This window comes from Lampetra fluviatilis, unplaced genomic scaffold (assembly GCF_964198595.1).
Source record: "Lampetra fluviatilis unplaced genomic scaffold, kcLamFluv1.1 SCAFFOLD_473, whole genome shotgun sequence".
Taxonomy (NCBI): Eukaryota; Metazoa; Chordata; class Hyperoartia; order Petromyzontiformes; family Petromyzontidae; genus Lampetra; species Lampetra fluviatilis.
Window position 1 is genome coordinate 1 of NW_027621298.1, and position 13,113 is coordinate 13,113.

Consider the following 13,113-nt stretch of genomic DNA (forward strand, 5'->3'; position numbering starts at 1 on the left):
GTGTCTCACTGTGTGTGTGTGTCTCACTGTGTGTGTGTCTCACTGTGTGTGTGTCTCACTGTGTGTGTGTGTCTCACTGTGTGTGTCTCACTGTGTGTGTGTCTCACTGTGTGTGTGTGTCTAACTGTGTCTCTGTGTGTGTCTAACTGTGTGTGTCTCTGTGTGTGTGTGTTTCTCTCTGTCTTTCTCTGTGTGTCTCTCTGTCTGTGTGTGTGTGTCTCATTGTGTGTGTCTCACTGTCACTGTGTGTGTCTCTGTGTGTGTGTCTCACTGTGTCTCTCACTGTGTGTGTCTCTCTGTGTGTGTGTGTCTCACTGTGTGTCTAATTGTGTGTGTGTGTCTGTGTGGGTCTAACTGTGTGTGTGTCTCACTGTGTGTCTCTCTGTGTGTGTGTGTGGGTCTAACTGTGTGTGTGTGTCTCTGTGTGTCTCTGTGTGTGTCTGTGTGTGTCTCTCTGTCTCTCTCTGTGTGTCTCTCTGTCTGTGTGTGTGTGTCTCACTGTGTGTGTGTCTCTCTGTGTGTGTGTTTCTCTCTGTCTCTCTCTGTGTGTCTCTCTGTCTGTGTGTGTGTCTCATTGTGTGTGTCTCACTGTCACTGTGTGTCTCACTGTGTGTGTGTCTCTCTGTGTGTGTGTTTCTCTCTGTCTCTCTCTGTGTGTCTCTCTGTCTGTGTGTGTGTCTCATTGTGTGTGTCTCACTGTCACTGTGTGTCTCACTGTGTGTGTGTCTCTCTGTGTCTCTCTGTGTGTGTCTCTCTGTCTGTGTGTGTGTGTCTCACTGTGTCTCTCTCTGTGTGTCTCTCTGTCTGTGTGTGTGTGTGTGTCTCATTGTGTGTGTCTCACTGTCACTGTGTGTGTCTCTCTGTGTGTCTCACTGTGTGTGTGTCTCACTGTGTGTGTCTCTGTGTGTGTGTGTGTGTCTCTGTGTGTGTGTGTGAGTAGCGCGTCGCGTCTGGAGGAACTACCTCCCGGCCATCAACGCCGTCGTCTTCCTGGTGGACTGTGCAGACCTCACGCGGCTCAACGAAAGTCGTGACGAGTTAGCGGTGAGTCAGTCACTCAATCAGTCACTCAGTCAGTCACTCAGTCACTCAGTCAGTCACTCAGTCACTCAGTCAGTCACTCAGTCACTCAGTCACTCAGTCAGTCACTCAGTCAGTCACTCAGTCACTCACTCAGTCACTCAGTCAGTCACTCACTCAGTCACTCACTCAGTCAGTCACTCAGTCAGTCAGTTAGTCACTCAGTCACTCACTCAGTCAGTTAGTCACTCAGTCACTCACTCAGTCAGTCAGTCAGTCACTCAGTCAGTCACTCAGTCACTCAGTCAGTCACTCAGTCACTCAGTCAGTCACTCACTCAGTCACTCAGTCACGCACTCAGTCACTCACTCAGTCACTCACTCAGTCAGTCACTCAGTCAGTCACTCAGTCACGCACTCACTCAGTCACTCAGTCAGTCACTCAGTCAGTCAGTCACTCAGTCACTCAGTCAGTCACTCAGTCACTCAGTCAGTCACTCAGTCACTCAGTCAGTCACTCAGTCAGTCACTCAGTCACTCAGTCACTCAGTCAGTCACTCAGTCAGTCACTCAGTCAGTTAGTCACTCAGTCAGTCACTCAGTCAGTCACTCAGTCACTCAGTCACTCACTCAGTCACTCAGTCAGTCACTCAGTCAGTCAGTCACTCAGTCAGTCAGTCACTCAGTCAGTCACTCAGTCACTCAGTCAGTCACTCAGTCACTCAGTCAGTCACTCAGTCAGTCACTCAGTCACTCAGTCAGTCACTCACTCAGTCACTCAGTCAGTCACTCACTCAGTCACTCAGTCAGTCAGTCACTCAGTCACGCACTCAGTCACTCACTCAGTCAGTCACTCAGTCAGTCACTCAGTCACGCACTCACTCAGTCACTCACTCAATCAGTCAGTCAGTCACTCAGTCAGTCACTCAGTCAGTCACTCAGTCAGTCACTCACTCAGTCAGTCACTCAGTCGGTCACTCAATCAGTCAGTCAGTCAGTCACTCAGTCAGTCGCTCAGTCACTCACTCAGTCACTCACTCAGTCACTCACTCAGTCAGTCACTCAATCAGTCACTCACTCAGTCACTCAGTCAATCAGTCAATCAGTCAGTCACTCAGTCACTCACTCAGTCACTCACTCAGTCATTCACTCAGTCACTCAATTAGTCACTCAGTCACTCACTCAGTCAGTCAGTCACTCAGTCACTCACTCAGTCACTCACTCAGTCAGTTACTCAGTCAGTCACTCACTCAGTCACTCAGTCAGTCACTCAGTCACTCAGTCAGTCACTCAGTCACTCACTCAGTTAGTCACTCAGTCAGTCACTCAGTCAGTCACTCAGTCACTCAGTCACTCACTCAGTCAGTCACTCAGTCACTCAGTCAGTCACTCAGTCAGTCACTCAGTCACTCAGTCAGTCACTCAGTCAGTCACTCACTCAGTCTCTCACTCAGTCAGTCACTCAGTCACTCAGTCAGTCACTCACTCACTCAGTCACTCACTCAGTCCCTCACTCAGTCACTCAGTCAGTCACTCCCTCAGTCACTCAGTCCCTCACTCAGTCATTAATCAAGTCACTCACTCAGTCACTCAGTCACTCACTGAGTCACTCAGTCACTCACTGAGTCAGTCACTCAGTCACTCACTCAGTCACTCACTCATTCAGTCACTCACTCAGTCACTCACTCAGTCAGTCACTCACTCAGTCAGTCACTCACTCAGTCTCTCACTCAGTCAGTCACTCACTCAGTCAGTCACTCACTCAGTCACTCACTCAGTCCCTCACTCAGTCACTCAGTCACTCACTCAGTCACTCACTCAGTCACTCAGTCACTCACTCAGTCATTCATCAAGTCACTCACTCAGTCACTCACTGAGTCACTCAGTCACTCACTGAGTCACTCAGTCACTCACTGAGTCACTCAATCAGTCACTCACTTAGTCACTCACTCAGTCACTCACTCAGTCAGTCAGTCACTCACTCAGTCACTCACTCAGTCACTCACTCAGTCACTCACTCAGTCCCTCAGTCAGTCAGTCACTCACTCAGTCACTCAGTCAGTCACTCACTCACTCAGTCACTCAGTCAGTCATTCACTCACTCAGTCAGTCATTCACTCACCCACTCACTCAGTCACTCACTCAGTCAGTCACTCACCCACTCACTCAGTCACTCAGTCCACCCCTGCAGGTGATGATAATGAACTGGTCCACTTCTCCCCCACCCCTCCCCAGGCGTTGATGATGGATGAGTCCATCTCCAACGTGCCCATCCTCGTGTTGGGCAACAAGATCGACAGGCCGGAAGCCGTCAGTGAGGAGAGATTCAGGGAAGAGTTTGGACTCTACGGACAAACCACGGGGAAGGTGGGTGGGTGGGTGGGTGAGGGGGTGAGTGGGTGGGTGGGTGGATGGGTGGGTGAGTGGGTGGGTGGGTGGGTGAGTGGGTGGGTGAGTGGGTGGGTGGGTGAGTGGGTGGGTGGGTGGGTGAGTGGGTGGGTGGGTGGGTGGGTGAGTGGGTGGGTGGGTGAGTGGGTGGGTGGGTGAGTGGGTGGGTGGGTGAGTGGGTGGGTGGGTGAGTGGGTGGGTGGGTGGGTGAGTGGGTGGGTGAGGGGGTGGGTGGGTGGGTGAGGGGGTGGGTGGGTGAGGGGGTGGGTGCGTGAGGGGGTGGGTGGGTGAGTGGGTGGGTGGGTGGGTGAGTGGGTGGGTGGGTGGGTGAGTGGGTGGGTGGGTGAGTGGGTGGGTGGGTGGGTGGGTGAGTGAGTGGGTGGGTGGGTGGGTGAGTGGGTGGGTGGGTGAGTGGGTGGGTGGGTGAGTGAGTGGGTGGGTGGGTGGGTGGGTGAGTGGGTGGGTGGGTGGGTGAGTGGGTGGGTGGATGAGTGGGTGGGTGGATGAGTGGGTGAGTGGGTGGGTGGGTGAGTGGGTGGGTGGGTGGGTGAGTGAGTGGGTGAGTGGGTGGGTGGGTGGGTGAAAGGTGTGTGGGTGAAAGGTGTGTGGGTGAGTGGGTGGGTGGGTGAGTTGGTGGGTGGGTGGGTGAGTTGGTGGGTGGGTGAGTTGGTGGGTGGGTGAGTTGGTGGGTGGGTGAGTTGGTGGGTGGGTGGGTGAGTTGGTGGGTGGGTGGGTGGGTGAGTGGGTGGGAGAGTGAGTGGGTGGGTGGGTGGGTAGGTGGGTGAGTGGGTGGGTGGGTGGCTGAGTGGTTGAGTGGGTGAGTGGGTGAGTGGGTGACTGAGTGACTGAGTGAGGGAGTGAGTGGGTGGGTGAGCGAGTGGGTGAGCGAGTGAGTGGGTGGGTGAGCGAGTGAGTGAGCGGGTGAGCGAGCGAGTGAGTGACTGAGTGAGTGACTGAGTGAGTGACTGAGTGAGTGACTCACTGAGTGTGCTACTGTACTTCTATGCTCCCCGTAGGGTTCCGTGCCAGCGAGAGAGCTGAATGCGCGTCCCGTCGAGGTGTTCATGTGCTCCGTGCTCAAGCGCCAGGGCTACGGGGAAGGCTTCCGCTGGCTCTCTCAGTACATCGACTGATGAGCCACTCGCCCGCTCGCTCGCTCACCCACTCGCTCACTTAGTCACTCACTCGCTCGCTCACCCACTCACTCGTTCACTCAGTCACTCGCTCACCCACTCGCTCGCTCGCTCACTCAGTCACTCGCTCGCTCACCCACTCAGTCACTCGCTCACCCACTCAGTCACTCGCTCGCTCACTCGCTCGCTCACCCACTCACTCGTTCACTCAGTCTACCACTCACCCACTCACTCGTTCACTCAGTCACTCGCTCGCTCACCCACTCAGTCACTCGCTCACCCACTCAGTCACTCGCTCACTCACTCACCCACCCACTCAGTCACTCACTCACTCACCCACTAACTCGCCCACTCACTCACCCAGTCACCCACTCACTCGCTCACCCACTCAATCACTCGCTCACTCACTCGTTCACTCAGTCTACCACTCAGTCACTCGCTCACCCACTCAGCCACCCACTCACTGGCTCACCCACTCATTCGGCCACTCACTCAGTCACTCACCCACTGACTCACCCACTAACCCACTCACTCACACAGACACACACATACAGATACACAGACTCACACAACCACAACAACAACAATTAACAATGAGAATAAAAGTCCCAAGGATTTACGTCTCTGTGTGTGTCGTGATAATGATGGTGGTGATGGTGGTGTTGACGGTGATGGTGGTGATGGTGGTGATGATGGTGGTCGTGATGATGGGGATGGTGGCGATGATGGGGTTGATAATGATGGTGATGGTGGTGATGGTGGTGTTGATGATGGTGATGATGGTGATGGTGGTGATTATGGTGATGATGGTAATGATGATGATTGTGGTGGTGATGATGATGGTGGTGGTGGTGGTGGTGATGATGGTGGTGGTGGTGGTGATGATGATGATGGTGATGATGGTGGTGGTGATGATGGTGATGATGGTGGTGGTGATGGTGATGGTGGTGGTGATGGTGATGATGGTGGTGGTGATGGTGGTGGTGATGGTGGTGATGGTGATGATAATGATGGTGGTGATGATGATGGTGGTGATGATGATGGTGATGGCATCGCTGTGGTCAGCAGTGCCATTGGGGGAAGGGAAATTTGCTTTTGGCCTCTCTCCTCATGGCGTCTGTGACCACCACAGCGGCAAAACGGGGCCTCTGGACGGGTGCAATGGGCTGGTAACCCCTCCACCTTCAATTAATTTACCACTAAACCACCAATTAAAACTTTAAATAAGCTTGTGCCAGAGGCCCCGGGGGGACAGGCGTCTATGACGTCTCCTGGCCAAACCCCAATTGGCGGAGCCAGGAGATTAAATCTTCACCCTCGGGGCTCCTCCAGAAACAATGAAAAGCCACTTCGTGTGGCCACGTGGAATGTTCGAACGCTCACTGCGGAGGAGGAGAGGCTGCCACTCCTCTGTCGGGAGCTGGACCGGTACCGCCTGGATCTCTGTGGCATTCAGGAGGTCCGGTGGACCGGCTCTGGCTCCTGCCACCTTGAGGGGTGGACAGTCCTCTACTCGGGGCAGGAGACTGCCAAACAACAGGGAGTGGCTCTTCTTCTGAATAAAAGAATGAAGGGGGCGTGGGAGCGAGGCGGTGAGGTGTGGGAAGCTGTAAGCCCCAGGCTACTTTGGGCTCGCCTTCCCGTCAACCGGAGGCGAGGAGTGGTGGTCGTGGTTACTTATGCCCCCACCGAAGACGAACATCCGTGGAGGGATGCAGGCAATGCCGATGAGTCAGATGCCTTCTATGACCTCCTGTCACAGATGCTGGCTAAAGTGGCCACTCGGGACAGAGTCATCTTGTTGGGTGACTTCAATGCCCGAGTTGGTCATGATGCTGGCACCTGGTCTGGAGTGATTGGAAGGCATGGGCCAGATCAGCTCAATAACAACGGCAGGAGGCTGCTAGATTTTTGTGCAGCCCATGGGCTTGTAATTACCATCACGCTGTTCCGGCTTCGGCACATCCACACAGCATCATGGATGCATGCCGGGTCCAAGCAAGAACATCTGCTGGACTACATAGTGACGGACCAGCGGATGCGGGCCCATGTCCTTGACACCAGGACCTACCGTGGAGCTGATCTGCCCTCTGACCATCGACTAGTCATCTGTAAGATGCGCCTGCCATTCTTCCACTCCGGTGGTGGGTGTACACCCAGGACCCCATTCCAACCCAAGGTGGCCTGGTCTCAGCTAGCTGATGAAAGTTGCGAGAATTTCATCATCGCTTGCGGCTGGGGTTGGCATCGTCCCCCACTCCTCCTGATGTCGAGGGTAAATGGGCGAGGTTTAAGACTGTGACTCATGCAGCTGCAATGGCTGCTTTGGGTACGCGGTCCAGACCTCCCCGGGAACCCTGGCTGACGGAGGAGGTGTTCAGGTTAATTGAGAAAAAGCGACAGGCCCACTCTCATCGCCTACAGCATCCCACGTCAGAGAATGAGGAGGTTTACCGCAGTCTTCGCTCGGAGGTTCGGAGAGCCGTGAGGCGCTGCAAGGATGGGTGGTGGTCACGGGTTGCTGAGGAAATGGAGTCTGCCTCAGTAGCCCGCGATCACAAATCACTATTTAACTCCATCAAAAAAGTAACCTGCAGCGCCACACCTATTACCGTCATTAGAGGAAAAAACGGTGATCCAATCTCCGACCCCCAGGAACAGGTTTGCAGATTTGCTGAGCATTTCTGTGAGGTCCTGGGGGAGGGAAAATCTCTCAGCCAGGAAAACATCATGGCACAAAGTGGGGATAACCCTGCTGAGGCTGCGGTGCCTCAAATATTGGAAGAGGTCACCCCCTGTGAGTGGCTGGCTGAGGTGCCATCTGTTGAAGAAGTACTGAGGGCGATCTGGAGTCTGAGACCAGGGAAGGCACCGGGCAGAGATGATCTCCCAAGCGAAATGCTGAGGGAGGGTGGCGTTTGTGCACAGACTGCCCTATACGACATCATAACAACAGTCTGGACCACTGGACGGGTTCCGCAGGACTGGAAGGATGCCCTGGTGGTCCCCCTCTTTAAGAAGGGGGACCGTACCGACTGTAACAACTACAGGGGCATCTCACTCCTCAGTGTGCCGGGTAAGGTCCTGGCAAGGATTATTCAACATCGCCTTGCTAGGCACGCTGAGGAGAGGCTTGCGGAGCCCCAATGTGGTTTCAGGAAAGGGCGGTCCTGCACAGATGCCATATTTTCTGTCCGTCTGCTACAGCAGAGGTGTAGGGAATTCCAAAAAGACCTACATCTCTGCTTTATTGACCTGGTCAAGGCCTATGATACCATCAGTAGGACTGGGCTCTGGGTTGTTCTTCGTGCTTTCGGAGTCCCTGACCCTCTGCTCACGATCATTAAGGACCTTCATGATGGTGAGCGGGCCCGGGCAAAACTACGTGGCCGGGAGTCGGAGCCTTTCCCTGTACACCTTGGGGTGCGACAGGGATGTCCTCTGGCTCCCACATTATTTAACATCTATTTCGACTGCGTAGTTCGTGAAGCCTTCAATAGCTGTACCGGGGGAATTACCATTTGGTACAGATATAATGGGAGGCTGATCGACGCCCGGGTGCGATCAAGGGATGGCTCCCTATTGGTCAACCACGTTATGTATGCCGATGATTTGGTAATAGCTGCTCATTCAGAAGAGGAGTTGGAGACGCTGCTGCTGAGACTGGAGCGTGCCACTAAGAGGTGGGGCCTTACCATCAGCCCCACCAAAACTAAGCACCTGCCTGGGTATTTTGTACCATCGGGCACTCCACCCCCACAACTCCCAATCGGTGATGGGGCAGTTGTGGAGAGAGTGGAGAGTTTCCCATACCTGGGCAGTGTGCTTATGACCGGCTCCAGTTTATCAGCAGAGGTCTCACTCCGAATCAATCGAGCGGCAATATCTTTTCATCGGTTGCGTAATGCTGTGTGGAAGCTACCTGGTCTGTCGCTCCGCACGAAGCTTCAGGTCTTCTCGGCCACGGTCATTCCCTCCCTTCTCTACGCTTGCGAAACGTGGACCCCCCTAGTGGAGCATCTTCGCCGATTGGAAACATTTAGGCTGGCCTGCCTACGATCCATCCTGGGTTTAACCAGGCTGGATTGTGTGAGGAGCTCACAAGTCCTTGAAAGATCTGGGCAAAGTCCCATCAGTGAGCTCCTCCGGCAGGCAAGGCTGCGTTGGCTGGGTCATGTAGCCCGCATGCCCAGCCACCGCATGCCTAAACAGCTTTTGTTCGGCCGGATCGAGGGGGCTAAACGGGCGCGGCACGGGCTAGAGAAGAGATGGAGTGATGTGGTACAGGAGGACGTGGAGCTGAGTGGACTTGCCGATGACTGGTACCAGCGGTGTCAAGATCGGCCTCTGTGGAGGAGGCTCGTGAAGGACGCTACTGGGCAGTTGGAGGCAGTCGCCCTCCAACAACAACGGAGGGCGGAGGAGCGACGCTCACAACAACGAGCGGAGCGCCGGGTGGCTAAAGCACAGCAAGTTGGCACAGTAGGGGGCACAGGTGGTGCATCAGCCAGTCATCTCGGTCATCTCAGTCAGTCGACCCGTGGCACTTGGGTCTGCCCCGTGACCTCCTGCCAGCGGGCGTTCGACACTTCACGTGGCCTCAGGGTGCACATGGCCTGGCACAAGCGTCGTGGTGACGTCACCGCCACTTAGTGGCGAATGGCGGTTGTTGTTGTTGTGTGTCTGTGTGTGTGTCTATGTACGAGTCTGTGAGTGTGTCTGTGTGTGTGTCTGTGTATGAGTCTGTGTGTGTGTGTGTGTGTCTGTGTGTGTCTGTGTGTGTGTCTGTGTGTATCTGTGTGTGTCTGTGAGTGTCTCTGTGTGTGTGTCTGTGTGTGTCTGTGTGTGTGTCTGTGTGTATCTGTATGTGTCTGTGAGTGTCTCTGTGTGTGTGTCTGTGTGTGTCTGTGTGTGTGTGTCTGTGTGTGTGTCTGTGTGTGTGTCTATGTACGAGTCTGTGAGTGTCTCTGTGTGTGTCTGTGTGTGTGTCTGTGTGTGTGTGTGTCTGTGTCGCGTGTCCGAAAGTAACAGGAACAATAAAACAACAACGCCGTGACATCGATGTTGATTGTTATCACTACGATTATTTATTTATTTATCATCATCAGTCATCATCATCATCACGGTCATCGTTACAAAACTCTGGGAGGAGCTGTAGGTGGAGGTGGTGCAGGTGGTGGTGGTGGTGGAGGTGGTGGAGGTGGTGAAGGTGGTGGTGGAGGTGGTGGAGGTGGAGGAGGTGGAGGTGGTGGAAGTGGTTAAGGTGGTGGTGGTGGAGGTGGAGGTGGTGGAGGTGGTGTAGGTGGAGGTGGTGGAGGTGGTGGAGGTGGTGAAGGTGGTGGTGGTGGTGGTGGTGGAGGTGGTGTTGGTGATGGTGGTGGTGGTGGAGGTGGTGGTGAAGGTGGTGGTGGTGGAGGTGGTGGTGGTGGTGGAGGTGGTGCAGGTGGAGGAGGTGGTGGAGGTGGTGTAGGTGGAGGTGGTGGAGGAGCAGGTGGTGGTGGTGGTGGAGGTGGTGGTGGTGGAGGTGGTGCAGGTGGAGGAGGTGGTGGAGGTGGTGTAGGTGGAGGTGGTGGAGGTGGTGGAGGTGGTGTAGGTGGAGGTGGTGGTGGTGGAGGTGGTGGAGGTGGTGGTGGTGGAGGTGGTGGTGGTGGTGGTGGTGGAGGTGAAGGTGGAGGTGGTGGTGAAGGTGGTGGTGGAGCAGGTGGTGGTGGTGGTGGTGGAGGTGGTGGAAGTGGAGGTGATGGTGGAGGTGGTGGAGGTGATGGTGGAGGTGGTGGAGGTGAAGGTGGTGGTGGTGGTGGTGGAGGTGGAGGTGGTGGAGGTGGAGGTGGTGGAGGTGGTGAAGGTGGTGAAGGTGGTGGTGGAGGTTGTGGTGGTGGTGGAGGTGGTGGAGGAGGTGGTGGTGGAGGTTGTGGTGGTGGAGGTGGTGGAGGAGGTGGTGGTGAAGGTGGTGGTGGAAGTGGTGGAGGTGGTGGTGGAGGTTGTGGTGGTGGTGGTGGTGAAGGTGGTGGTGGAGGTGGTGGAGGAGGTGGTGGAGGTGGAGGTGGTGGAGGTGGAGGAGGTGGTGGAGGTGGTGGTGGAGGTGGTGTTGGAGGCGGAGTTTGCAATCACGGGTGGGCGGGGCTAACACGAGTGGGCGTGTCCACACTCGTGACGTCATCAGCCACGTGGGAGGGGGTGGGGCTAGTCCACCCTCGTGACGTCATCAGCCACGTGGGGGCGGGGCTAACATGAGTGGGAGTGTCCACGCTCGTGACGTCATCGGCCACGTGCGAAGGGGCGGGGCTAACACGAATGGCGTGTCCACACTCGTGACGTTATCAACCACGTGGGAGGGGGCGGGGCTAACACGAATGGGAGTGTCCACGCTCGTGACGTCATCAGTCACGTGAGAGGGGGGCGGGGCTTAGCGATGACGCGGGTTGCTGAGCCCCACGTGGTCGATTTGACACGTCCCCTATTTTGCATATTTGAAACGAACTCACAAACAACAACAACAAACAACAACAAACAACAACAACAAACAACAAGGACGGGCGAAAGGGAAGGGAGTGGAATTAAATAAATAAATAAGCGTGGGGGAGGGGGTTTCAATAAATAAGTTGGCGCCCATCGGCGTAATTTTCGTCATCGTTATCAATATCATCATCGTTATCATTGTTATCATTGTTATCAGCATCATCAGCATCATAGTCATCAGCATCATCGTTATCAGCGTCATCGTCATCATCGTTATCATCATCGTCATCATCGTTATCATCATCGTCATCATTGTTATCATCGTCATCAACATCATCATCGTTATCATCGTCATCGTCATCAGCATCATCATCGTCGTCATCATCAGCGTCATCGTCATCATCGTCACCATCGTTATCATTATCATCATCACCATTATTGTCATCAGCATCATCCTTATCATCGTTATCAGCGTCATCGTCATCATCATCAGCATCGTCATCGTCATCATCATCAGCATCATCAGCGTTATCATCGTCATCGTTATCATCGTCATCATCATCATCGCCATCGTCATCATCAGCATCGTCATCATCGTTATCATTGTTATCATCGTCATCAGCATCATCGTTATCATCGTCATCATCATCATCGTCATCACCGTCATCATCGTTATCGTCATCAACATCGTCATCGTTATCATTGTCATCATCATCATCGTCATCATCATTATCATCGTCATCATCGTCATCATCATTATCATCGTCATCATCGTCATCATCATCATCGTCATCATCATAATCATCACCATCATCGTCATTGTTATCATCAGCATCACCGTCATCACCGTTATCATCGTCATCATCGTCATCATCATCGTCATCATCATCGTCATCATCATCATCGTTATCATCATCATCATCGTCATCGTTATCATCGTCATCATCGTCATCATCATCATCATCGTTATCATCGTCATCATCATCATCATCATCGTCATCGTTATCATCGTCATCATCATCATCAGCATCGTCATCGTCATCATCGTCATCATCATCATCGTCATCATCGTCATCGTCATCATCATCGTCATCGTCGTCATCATCATCATCGTCATCAGCGTCATCATCATCATCGTCATCATCGTCATCGTCATCATCATCATCGTCATCGTCGTCATCATCATCATCGTCATCATCGTCATCATCATCATCGTCATCATCGTCATCGTCATCATCATCGTCATCGTCGTCATCATCATCATCGTCATCATCATCATCACCATCATCGTCATCAGCGTCATCATCATCGTCATCGTCATCATCACCATCATCGTCATCATCATCGTCATCGTCGTCATCATCATCGTCATCAGCGTCATCATCATCGTCATCAGCGTCATCATCATCGTCATCGTCATCATCATTGTCAGCGTCATCATCACCATCACCGTCGTCACCATCGTCATCATCAGCAGTTCAACACGTGATGCTTTCGCGACCAGTATCATCCGCAACAGGAGTTCCCAGGGGATTGTACCACGTAGACGTGGTGCACTTGAACGTGAAGAACGCCACAAACTTCTACACAAACCACAAACATGTCCGTCGCCTGGCACAGCTGGTTGTCATTCCTAGGCGAAATCGTCACCAAACTCAGATGGTAAATGTCGCTCTCCGACGTACAAGAGTGTTGTACTAGTACATTACACTACACTATACACTACTATACACTACTACACTACTATACACTACACTATACACTACACTATACACTACACTACACTATACACTACACTACTATACTACACTACACTATACACTACACACTACACTATACACTACTATACTACTATACACTACTATACACTACACTACTATATACTACACTATACACTACACTACTATACACTACACTATACCCTACACTACTATACACTACACTATACACTACACTACACACTACACTACTATACACTACACTATACACTACACTACTATACACTACACTACTATACACTACACTATACACTACACTACTATACACTACACTATACACTACACTATACACTACATTACACTATACACTACACTACTATACACTGCACTATACAC

At 53.1% G+C, this 13,113-nt stretch overlaps 1 protein-coding gene across 1 annotated transcript; it reads left to right on the forward strand.

Moving 5' to 3' along the window:
• Nucleotides 1–940: 940 nt before the first annotated feature.
• LOC144955051 (small COPII coat GTPase SAR1B-like) lies at nucleotides 941–5,148 on the forward strand (the record flags this gene model as incomplete). The annotated part of the gene is made up of 3 exons (XM_078885396.1): nucleotides 941–1,044; nucleotides 3,255–3,386; nucleotides 4,424–5,148. Coding segments are annotated over 3 exons (353 nt in total), but the record flags the coding sequence as incomplete, so codon positions are not given.
• Between the last annotated feature and the right edge of the window lie 7,965 nt (nucleotides 5,149–13,113).